Below are 11,331 nucleotides of genomic sequence, written 5' to 3' on the forward strand. Positions count from 1 at the left end.
AAATGGAAGAGAACTTTATGAACTAGTCGGTTTGCCATTAACTTGGTCAAAAACAAATCCCAAGCACAAACCACATTCCACCAGATTTTCATTCAAACTTTGCAGCGACAAAGACCGTCTTGTAATTAATAGCTCTAGAGCAGCCATTCCCAAACTTTTTTTTGGCAATGGCCCCCTTACTACGGTGGTCAGTTTATGGGCCCCCTTTCCTTGTGAAGCAGTCAAGTTTTGGTTTCTTCCATACTTCTATCCCATCAACCACACAAAAAAATGTAATGGGAGGTGAAAAAGAAAACAAAGCTTTTACTCAAGTGTGCTTCCCCCCCCCCCACCCCACCCCCTCCCCAGGTCCCCCATTGATAATGGCTGTTCCAGAGATGTCTTTCTTGCATTGAATACAAAATTACAGAAGAGCAAGAATAGATCTTCTGGTGTTTGTTGCCTAAAATTAAAACAGACAGGTCTTGTGAAATATTGTTCATTCCACATGTACAAATACATTTACTGTGGAAGTGCATTATGTTCTGTTCAGGTGGTTATATTTGTTTCCCATTCCCTTCCCATCAAGGTCTAAAAAAAATTAGCTCTGTAAAACAAACTTGGAGATACCAAGAACAATCTTGTGACTTGTACTTGCAAGCTTAAGCAAAAGGGTTTACTTGCTTCACAAATCTAAATCAGCCCCCACTTGAACATGGATTTATTCCTCTTCCCCCATGGATCAAGACTTGTTTTAGTGCGTGGATATTATCTTAACCCCCCCCCCCACCCAAAAAGTATTATTATTCACAATAAATTATTTACAAAAGAAAACCATTCAAGACTTTTTACATTGTACTGTTTGTAGTGTCAGTCATATCGATACATTCCTTTACATTGTTCTCTCAAATACCCTGTTACCACCCCATGGCATCTTGTAATTTATACACATTTTATAGACTTGCCTTGTCTAGTAAAAAAAATTACAAACAATAAAAGAGTTCATCTTTTTACACTCACAATGTCAATCATATCTATACATTCTAATCAATGTACATTGTTACATTTGTTCTCTCAATGCCCCATGACCACCACTGTTGCACCTTGTCATTTCTCCCCTCTGTTGGTTCAGGGACTTCCCTTGGGTCTCAGCCCCTCAATGCCTGGTAATGGGAGGACTCTAAACTATGGTCCTACCCCACAACACCTTCACGTTGGCTGTGCCAAGCCCCAGTGCATCCCTCAGCACGTATTCCTTCAGCCTGGAAGGACCCAGTTGGCAACATTCACTCACCAAGATCTCGGTGCCGAAAGACCAGCAGGTTTTGGGCAGACTAATGTAAGTCTTTCACCAAATTGATGGTCTTCCAACAATTCTGGATTTCAGACTCAACCCAGATACAGCCCATAAATTAGAGTGTCCTGTCTTGCTGCCATTGGGATGAACTGTGACAAAGCTATTGTATCCTTCTCCACACACTCTTTGCAAATAATGGTCAAGCAAATCAATGTGTTACACAAGATATGCATGACATTCAATCAGCCATGCAACGTTTCCTTTGCCCCACAGTGAAGATATACAATATCAGAAACAAAAATAGCTCTGCTGTTAGAACTCAGCATGTCAAGTACCAGTGGGAGAAAAAGAAATGTCAACCTTTCAAGCCAAACCCCTTTATTGGCACTGCTCTGGAGGGTGGGGGGTGCGCAGGGGAGAGAAGAAAAAAGCCACCAATCATTTTTCTCCCACTGCTGCTGCTTTAGCCGCTCAGTGACTTGAGTGGAGTATATTTGGCTTCAGAGTCCAGTATCTACATTCTCCTGTGTGTCTCCAAAATAGCTTTGAATTGTTTTTCAAAAGTCATGCCAAATTACTCCACACTGTGATATTTCAAGTTGCATTTTGTACAGAATTAGCCCATGCAGTAGATAGTCAATGTGACCACTGAAATCTTGCTAAGTTGTGAGCCTTATTTTGCTGGAACTGAACCTGGAAACTATTTCACTTCCAAATTTCACACTGCTTGTCAGGCTCTTACTCCACTAATTATTTCTACCTCTCTAAATGTTGTAACCAGAAAAATTTAAAAAAGCATAATAGTTCCCTTGCCATTTTGATGATAATAGAATTGCTCAATTTAATTCTCAGCACTCACCACCTGGTGCAGAAAACCAGTCAACATTGGTCCAGTGTGAATAGCAAAAATGGCAAGCTCCTACCCCATTTAGATGGGGTTTTACTGTTGCCAACATGAAGATGCAGAAAATATTCTGCTCAATGAACGAACCACATTTGAACAAAATTTACAAATGTGCCATTATTCTTCACTTTGCCACTAGTAATTTTCATCATTTAACATGAAGCATCTTATTCTGAAGCCTCCAATTTGATTTGCAAGCGAAAATAATTACACCAGCATTCCTACAAATAGATTCCTTGGGAGTTCTATTGCTAAATAGAATCCAAAAAGAGTGTCCTATTAGTGCCAAGATTAAAATAACTGATGGTGCCAGAGTAAGACAACTTTATGCAAGTTCCTCCTAGCAGATCCTCTCCTTACTTTCATTGTAACCAATTCTACCATCTTGGATCCGTGCCTCATACTATTTAACTGTATTTTCTACTTTAACACCTGCACCTTTGTTTTACTGTAACACTATCCATACACTTTTGGTTTTATTCTTGCACTACCAATTGTATTCTGCATAGGTTGACTTGCTTGGATAACATACAAACAAGTTTTTCCTGCATCTCATATACAAGACAATAAACAATTGAATGATGCAAATTATATGGCACTGACTGAATAGTAACCGGACAAGTAAAAATTTCCAGGAATTCTGTTATATGCCACAAGGAATTTTTTCGAATGTCACAAGGTCAGGTTTGAGACACGTTAACAGAGGTCACTTAATCTAATGAACATCACTTCACAAACCAAGAAGTAGTGCAATCAAATATAAAGAGCAGCAACCTTTTTTGTTGTATTGTTGATGACATCACCAAGATTCAAGGAAAAAAAACTGCTTGCATTTTTTTTTTTAAAAAGTTATCACCTTGTATTTGCAAAACTACCACCGGCTATGCATAAGCATCTCAAGTCTGGAATGCCTTAACCCCATTCTCAAACAGAAAAGTACCTGACCTAAGAATTTACAACCTCAACATTAAGAAATACAAATGTATTAGTGGAGGAATCATTTTTGGATAAATGTGAAACTAAAATCCATCCTGCCTCAGCCAAATTCCCATACTGTTTTAAAAGGAAAAGCAAATTAGTTATCAAATTATCACTTATCTGGCCAATAATGTGCTGAATGTGACATTTTACCATGTTCTTTGGCCAATAGATTTCTTGTTTCATGATAGTGATTACTTGTCCCTGCCTTTCAGGCCTATTAAAGGCACCATTTGGGGAAAACCCTGTTTTGTAAAAAGCTCTCATGGGGACATTCTTATGTTTAACAGATACATCCATGAACACCCAATTCTAGAGCTAAACTGACATCCTACATTCAAGAAATACTGATAGTCTATAGGAAAAGTGGTAATACTGTATGAAAATACAAATCGACACATCAATGAGTTTATTTGGTGAACAACTGAGCCACAAAAGCCAGAAATACAGACCAGACTGGGAAATTATATTGATGTCATGGATAATTCAGATAAACAATTGTTCACTGGACAGTCTACATATGAGATCATCTAAATCCAATTGTCAGGTCAGTGCAGCTAAATTTTGTAGTTTCAAGTTTCCCATGTGGCAATGAGAGTTTTACATTGATTACAGTATTTTAAACTGACTCCTTACCAGAGTTTTATGTGCAAACCAATGACAAAAGATTGGAAATCTGTCGGTGGATAACTAAAAGGAATCACATCAAGGTGGGCTAACCCTCAATGACAGATCCATTAATCCAAATAAACATTTAAAACCAACAAGGGATCCACCGCTTGTGGAGTTTTTCCCATAATGGATGTACTTCATATTAACCTTCACAACATCTTTTGTTTCCCTGTTGTGGATGTATGCCAGAAATAGATCTAATTTTTTGGTTCCCCACAAGATTTTCTAGTCTATTCATTTCTAATTTGGTCCATTTCTAAAAACAAACTCTGATGACATTTAGAGCACAAGGCAAATATTAAGACTAATAAATAAAAGGTTTAAATTACAGAACAACGTGATCACAGAGAAGTACAAAATATCACATACAAGGGAATTTTACATGTATTATTTGTATAATTTTTGGATTCAATATTATTTTTGGACATAGCACAAGTTACGATTTAACTTTAATAATTATAGAATTAGATGTCCTGAACATATAATAATTAGTAACGTTACTAATTTACAATTGATGTGATATGCATATGATACATGTTATCGATAATATAGCTTGTGTAAAGGGTTTTTGTTAAACTCAATAAAAATATTGTAAAAAGAACACAAGGTATGATTTTTAGGCCTGTGGACCCATTCCTACTTTGGACATTTTATACTGTCTGCCATTCAGCTTTTGCAAATTGGTGCAAAGTGGGGAAGGAGAAGAGTGCATTTAATCTGGAAACCATCAAGAAATTCAGTCATACACAATAAATCATTCCTCCCGACTAATTTTATGTCTACTGTGTTGCTACATTAGCTAATTGAATTACTTGAAGACAGAGTGCATTTGGCTTTTAAAAGGTCAGAAGTTAGCAAGCTTGTGACTCCTTGCATAATCAGCAAACATTGCACTTGATCACTTACAATTTGAAAGATGAACTACACTCACCAGTGCACCTCATGCAATTAATTGCCCACCCCAGGAGTAACACAACACCTACAGCACATTTCAAAAGAGAAATATCCCAAATCATTTAATGCAATGCCATAGGATTACTTAAAGTGGTATGTGAGTGGAAAGAAAGTATAAAAACCATTGATTCAATGCACAATACACTAATGAACTCAGATTCATTTCTTCAGCTTACTATGACTTAGCAAGCTGCGAAGCATTTTACATTTCGGCGTGCCCGTCCCGAAGGGGGGGAAGACGAGGAGAAAGGGGGGGAAGACGAGGAGAAAGGGGGGGAAGACGAGGAGAAAGGGGGGGAAGACGAGGAGAAAGGGGGGGAAGACGAGGAGAAGGGGGGGAAGACGAGGAGAAGGGGGGGGAAGACGAGGAGAAAGGGGGGGGAAGACGAGGAGAAAGGGGGGGGAAGACGAGGAGAAAGGGGGGGGAAGACGAGGAGAAAGGGGGGGGAAGACGAGGAGAAAGGGGGGGGAAGACGAGGAGAAAGGGGGGGGAAGACGAGGAGAAAGGGGGGGGAAGACGAGGAGAAAGGGGGGGGAAGACGAGGAGAAAGGGGGGGGAAGACGAGGAGAAAGGGGGGGGAAGACGAGGAGAAAGGGGGGGAAGACGAGGAGAAAGGGGGGGAAGACGAGGAGAAAGGGGGGGGAAGACGAGGAGAAAGGGGGGGGAAGACGAGGAGAAAGGGGGGGGAAGACGAGGAGAAAGGGGGGGAAGACGAGGAGAAAGGGGGGGAAGACGAGGAGAAAGGGGGGGAAGACGAGGAGAAAGGGGGGGGAAGACGAGGAGAAAGGGGGGGGAAGACGAGGAGAAAGGGGGGGGAAGACGAGGAGAAAGGGGGGAAGACGAGGAGAAAGGGGGGAAGACGAGGAGAAAGGGGGGAAGACGAGGAGAAAGGGGGGAAGACGAGGAGAAAGGGGGGAAGACGAGGAGAAAGGGGGGAAGACGAGGAGAAAGGGGGGAAGACGAGGAGAAAGGGGGGAAGACGAGGAGAAAGGGGGGAAGACGAGGAGAAAGGGGGGAAGACGAGGAGAAAGGGGGGAAGACGAGGAGAAAGGGGGGAAGACGAGGAGAAAGGGGGGAAGACGAGGAGAAAGGGGGGAAGACGAGGAGAAAGGGGGGAAGACGAGGAGAAAGGGGGGAAGACGAGGAGAAAGGGGGGAAGACGAGGAGAAAGGGGGGAAGACGAGGAGAAAGGGGGAAGACGAGGAGAAAGGGGGGAAGACGAGGAGAAAGGGGGGAAGACGAGGAGAAAGGGGGGAAGACGAGGAGAAAGGGGGGAAGACGAGGAGAAAGGGGGGAAGACGAGGAGAAAGGGGGGAAGACGAGGAGAAAGGGGGGAAGACGAGGAGAAAGGGGGGAAGACGAGGAGAAAGGGGGGAAGACGAGGAGAAAGGGGGGAAGACGAGGAGAAAGGGGGGAAGACGAGGAGAAAGGGGGGAAGACGAGGAGAAAGGGGGGAAGACGAGGAGAAAGGGGGGAAGACGAGGAGAAAGGGGGGAAGACGAGGAGAAAGGGGGGAAGACGAGGAGAAAGGGGGGAAGACGAGGAGAAAGGGGGGAAGACGAGGAGAAAGGGGGGAAGACGAGGAGAAAGGGGGGAAGACGAGGAGAAAGGGGGGAAGACGAGGAGAAAGGGGGGAAGACGAGGAGAAAGGGGGGAAGACGAGGAGAAAGGGGGAAGACGAGGAGAAAGGGGGGAAGACGAGGAGAAAGGGGGGAAGACGAGGAGAAAGGGGGGAAGACGAGGAGAAAGGGGGGAAGACGAGGAGAAAGGGGGGAAGACGAGGAGAAAGGGGGGAAGACGAGGAGAAAGGGGGGAAGACGAGGAGAAAGGGGGGAAGACGAGGAGAAAGGGGGGAAGACGAGGAGAAAGGGGGGAAGACGAGGAGAAAGGGGGGAAGACGAGGAGAAAGGGGGGAAGACGAGGAGAAAGGGGGGAAGACGAGGAGAAAGGGGGGAAGACGAGGAGAAAGGGGGGAAGACGAGGAGAAAGGGGGGAAGACGAGGAGAAAGGGGGGAAGACGAGGAGAAAGGGGGGAAGACGAGGAGAAAGGGGGGAAGACGAGGAGAAAGGGGGAAGACGAGGAGAAAGGGGGGAAGACGAGGAGAAAGGGGGGAAGACGAGGAGAAAGGGGGGAAGACGAGGAGAAAGGGGGGAAGACGAGGAGAAAGGGGGGAAGACGAGGAGAAAGGGGGGAAGACGAGGAGAAAGGGGGGAAGACGAGGAGAAAGGGGGGAAGACGAGGAGAAAGGGGGGAAGACGAGGAGAAAGGGGGGAAGACGAGGAGAAAGGGGGGAAGACGAGGAGAAAGGGGGGAAGACGAGGAGAAAGGGGGGAAGACGAGGAGAAAGGGGGGAAGACGAGGAGAAAGGGGGGAAGACGAGGAGAAAGGGGGGAAGACGAGGAGAAAGGGGGGAAGACGAGGAGAAAGGGGGGAAGACGAGGAGAAAGGGGGGAAGACGAGGAGAAAGGGGGGAAGACGAGGAGAAAGGGGGGAAGACGAGGAGAAAGGGGGGAAGACGAGGAGAAAGGGGGGAAGACGAGGAGAAAGGGGGGAAGACGAGGAGAAAGGGGGGAAGACGAGGAGAAAGGGGGGAAGACGAGGAGAAAGGGGGGAAGACGAGGAGAAAGGGGGGAAGACGAGGAGAAAGGGGGGAAGACGAGGAGAAAGGGGGGAAGACGAGGAGAAGGGGGGAAGACGAGGAGAAAGGGGGGAAGACGAGGAGAAAGGGGGGAAGACGAGGAGAAAGGGGGGAAGACGAGGAGAAAGGGGGGAAGACGAGGAGAAAGGGGGGAAGACGAGGAGAAAGGGGGGAAGACGAGGAGAAAGGGGGGAAGACGAGGAGAAAGGGGGGAAGACGAGGAGAAAGGGGGGAAGACGAGGAGAAAGGGGGGAAGAAGAGAAGATCTGGTTGGGGGTTCTGTTAGTTGTTTCACAAGTTTGCTTCCCCACACGAAAATTGGTTTCTGTGGAGTGTTATCATTTCCTCCATCCTCTGCAATCCAGGGGAGGGTATAATCAGTGCATTGCAAATCTGCCAAAAAGGTCTCTTTGCCGATGTAAATTTCAAAAAGCTTTTGTACCACCCATTTTCAGAACTGTCCATCTTATTCTAATTTTATTTCTTCACCCATCCACCCACCCCCCCCCCCCCCCCCACCCCAAGATTGACAACTTAGGCTTTATGAAGTCCAGTACTTTAAATGTGGGTTGAGAATTCAATAGTTTGAATGTGGGCAATCTTTAGGACAGTTAATCTAGCCAATCAATGGCGTTTCTAAGAAAATAGTGTGGACCACAATATCTAATCAATGCAAATCAAACTAGAATCAGCCTTAAATTAATTGCTCAGTCTGTAATTTACAGCCATTAAGCTTCCATTTCTGGCACCAGTAGCGATGAGTCACTGTGCCTTGTTTCTGCTAAATATAGATTTGAAAAAGGTGACATGAATAATGGAGAAATATTTTGCTCAAAACACCACTCATTATAAGTGACTCCGCGCCAACGCCATTCATTTATCCGGGAAAATGCGTAGATTAATCGGATTGCTTGCAGAGTGGGGACGTGAGTTGGATGGCAAGGTCCATTTCGACTAAAGTGGTTATGTCGCATTACAGTACCGAGCACTTGGAGAACCGCGACTACTCACGCGGTTTGAGAACTCGCGTTAAAAATGCCAAAGCATTATCGGGCTCTGCGTCATTCGCAGCTTGGAGTGATCGTTACGGGATGTGAAAAGGTCTGCTCCTCGTCGTGGTTTGCACTTACCCCGTCTCTGAATGATGACTCGCAGCAAAGGGTTGGCAGACGAGAGCGCTTTGTGATAATTGTCATCGTTGTTGATGGGCAGCAGATCCCCGTGGATGTCGGTATATCCCAACAAGACGTCCACGTACGGGATCTGATGGACGGCTTGAATCAGCTGGTAAAATTCCTGAAAACCTCCAATGTTGGAACGCTTCAGAGCAAATCTTCGGAATTCAGCATCGAACTGCGTTGGGGGGGAAAATGAAGAGTTTGCATCACCTGTATTTTTGAACATACGTAGCCAGACTAGCTTCCAGTGTATTAAAATTATAGTTTTATAAAAAGGTAGGTTATAAAAATCTCTTATCCCAGAAGCGACCTTCTAAATTCCTTGTAACACGTAATATCATTAAATATGGCTCCAATATTAACAGCCAATAATCAGAATTATGATGCCGAGAAGCAGGCATCGCGCTTCGGGTGCCGAAAGGAAATGGATACAAATGTAAAAAGAGCCGCAGTCACAAAATCCGCCACATTTTAAACGCCTTGAATGTTTTTTTTAAAAACAAGGTGAGGGTTGTTTCCATCAATAACGGATCAATTCACCCCAAGGAACAGTGCGGCGCAGGCAACCGTAATCCGTACGCATTTACGGAGATAACACACGCAGTGTCTGGACAACATCCAAAACAGCGAGCAATGCTTTGAACCTGGAGCCGTTTTGTTGCATTGTTACATAATCCAAACCATCTCACGTTTATGGCAACGAAACCCTCAGGGATAAGATGGGGCTTTATAACAGCATAGAAGGAAACCAAGTTATATAATATGTAAAGCAATTCATAAACTCTACCTTGCTTTTTACTTCGATAAGATTGTCCATATTTCTGGCGGGCGTCCTGTGGTGCTTGGACATGGTCTCCCTCTCTCTGTGCTCCCCGCTGTAATAGTGAACCATGTACCACCGAAACTCCACTGCAGGTATCTGCACTATTCCAGCCCAGGACTGACTCCTGCAAGAACAACACTGACCCACCGTTCCCTGCGACGTCATACGCCATTGACGACTCCCGCCTCTTGAAATTAATGAATGGCTGCTGGTGGCAGCGGGGGCGGGATCGAGACAGGTGTCACCGTGATGTCATCTGGAATGTTGCTGTCAGTAACGATGGCAACAGTGAACAGTGGAACGCGATTATTGTATCATTTGGAAAGAATGAATTGCATCTCAGTCGTCCTCCAGGTACGCGTAAAGAACGGAGAACAGGTTCAGATCATTTTACTTCGCCCTTCAATAATCATCAAAAGGAAAATTGCATTGATGTAATTTCGTCACGCCCTTCTGAAGCATTTCAAACTACTTAACGTACAAATTTCAGATTTATTGTCAGAGTACAAATATGACATCACATACAACCTCCGGATTCTTTTTTCCTGCAGGCGAGGTAGAATTACCGCCTATTGGCAGTGGAAAATAAAAACCGTGCACAATGACCAACATGCAAACCAGAGACTTGTTCAAGCAAAATTCATCACCATGTCTGCACAAAACAACTAGCTTCAAAGAGCAATGTTATTAAGGCACTAAGAGTTAATCATACCACCACCCTCACCCATGAACCTATCTGTGCCCCTTCGATTTCAAAACCAAACCGTGCAGCCTGTAGGTTGTATTAATCAGAGTTAACGGACCTGCTGTTAGCCTCACGACTTGACAGGGTCCAATTCCATGAGTGACCAATATTATTTGAAACTCGCTGATATTTCTTAAACTTCTAGTAGCACTTCCAACCGAAAAGTTATAATAAAAATAAAGATTTAGTATGGTTGCAGAAGGTGGAGGTTTATTGTCGAGAAGACAAAAAATTCCATGCTGCTGCCTGGAGCCCTCCTTGGAGGGAGGTGGAGAGATGATGCATCCAGTATCAACAGAGGGTTAGGGAACCCTCCAGCGTCACATCTTAAAGACAGTGGGAGGAGATATCTGAGGAGTTCAATTTCAAAGATCGGACCCTGAGCAACTGGATGTAGTTCCGCAAGAAATTCAATTGACTCAGTCGCAAGCTGAGATCTGAAATTATCTTCAATTGTCATCCCACCAAATATCTCTAACAATCTGGATGGTACCAAACGTTCATTTACTGTACCACACAGAACTTTTTTTTTAAAGAGTTGGGGTCAACATAAGGTGCACAATGTAAATATACATGAAAATATCCAGCACAATGTTGCATGGAAATTTGCACAGCGCAGTGGTGGATTAGGAACTCACTTCGATTCCCTGCCATTTACACATGGCAATCTGCTCTTAAATCGTGTGCAAGGTATTTATTTATGTGTGGAATGTTTTATAGTTTATAATGGTATATTTCATTTGTAATAATTTTGAAATACTTCTAGGGAAGGTCAGAAATACTAAAAAGCCGTCACTACCTTGAAAACGTCCAGAGTCCTTGTGGTCACATTGACCTTGATAGTTACTGGCAAAGTGGTCTCTGTTTTGCAGTAAGTTTTAAATTGTGGTTGGAGCTGGGCTACAAATCCAGTGAGGATGTCGTTACTGAAATATAGATGTCTAATGTTGTTTCTCATCAAGATTCAGGTAGAAAGATGGCTAATGAATAGCTGAGGAGAATATGATATCCAAGCACTTCTCTTTTTCCAGTCTGTGTGCCATCCTCTACCAGGTGGGTCCTCTTTGAAATACGTTCTGACTGAAAAGTACGAGGAGTTTCTCACACTGATGGATGGTGCAACAGTATGATCTAAAACCAGTGTTTATTGCCAAAACAAAG

At 44.5% G+C, this 11,331-nt stretch overlaps 1 protein-coding gene across 3 annotated transcripts in view; it reads right to left on the reverse strand.

Annotated features, from left to right (window-relative positions):
• Positions 1–9,611, reverse strand: part of pard6a (par-6 family cell polarity regulator alpha) — a 77,379-nt gene extending 67,768 nt beyond the window's left edge. The window contains exons 1-2 of one of the 3 annotated variants that reach the window (XM_069901495.1): positions 9,390–9,611; positions 8,555–8,777 (exon numbers count right to left, since the gene is read on the reverse strand). In XM_069901495.1, the coding sequence (XP_069757596.1) occupies positions 8,555–8,777; positions 9,390–9,590 (424 nt within the window). In that variant the 5' untranslated portion in view covers positions 9,591–9,611. Of the gene's footprint in view, positions 1–8,554; positions 8,778–9,142; positions 9,236–9,389 lie in introns of those variants that run through there. The other 2 variants (XM_069901496.1, XM_069901497.1) reach the window with 2 other exon arrangements.
• Positions 9,612–11,331: the final 1,720 nt, after the last annotated feature.

Source organism: Narcine bancroftii, chromosome 10, assembly GCF_036971445.1.
Source record: "Narcine bancroftii isolate sNarBan1 chromosome 10, sNarBan1.hap1, whole genome shotgun sequence".
NCBI lineage: Eukaryota > Metazoa > Chordata > Chondrichthyes > Torpediniformes > Narcinidae > Narcine > Narcine bancroftii.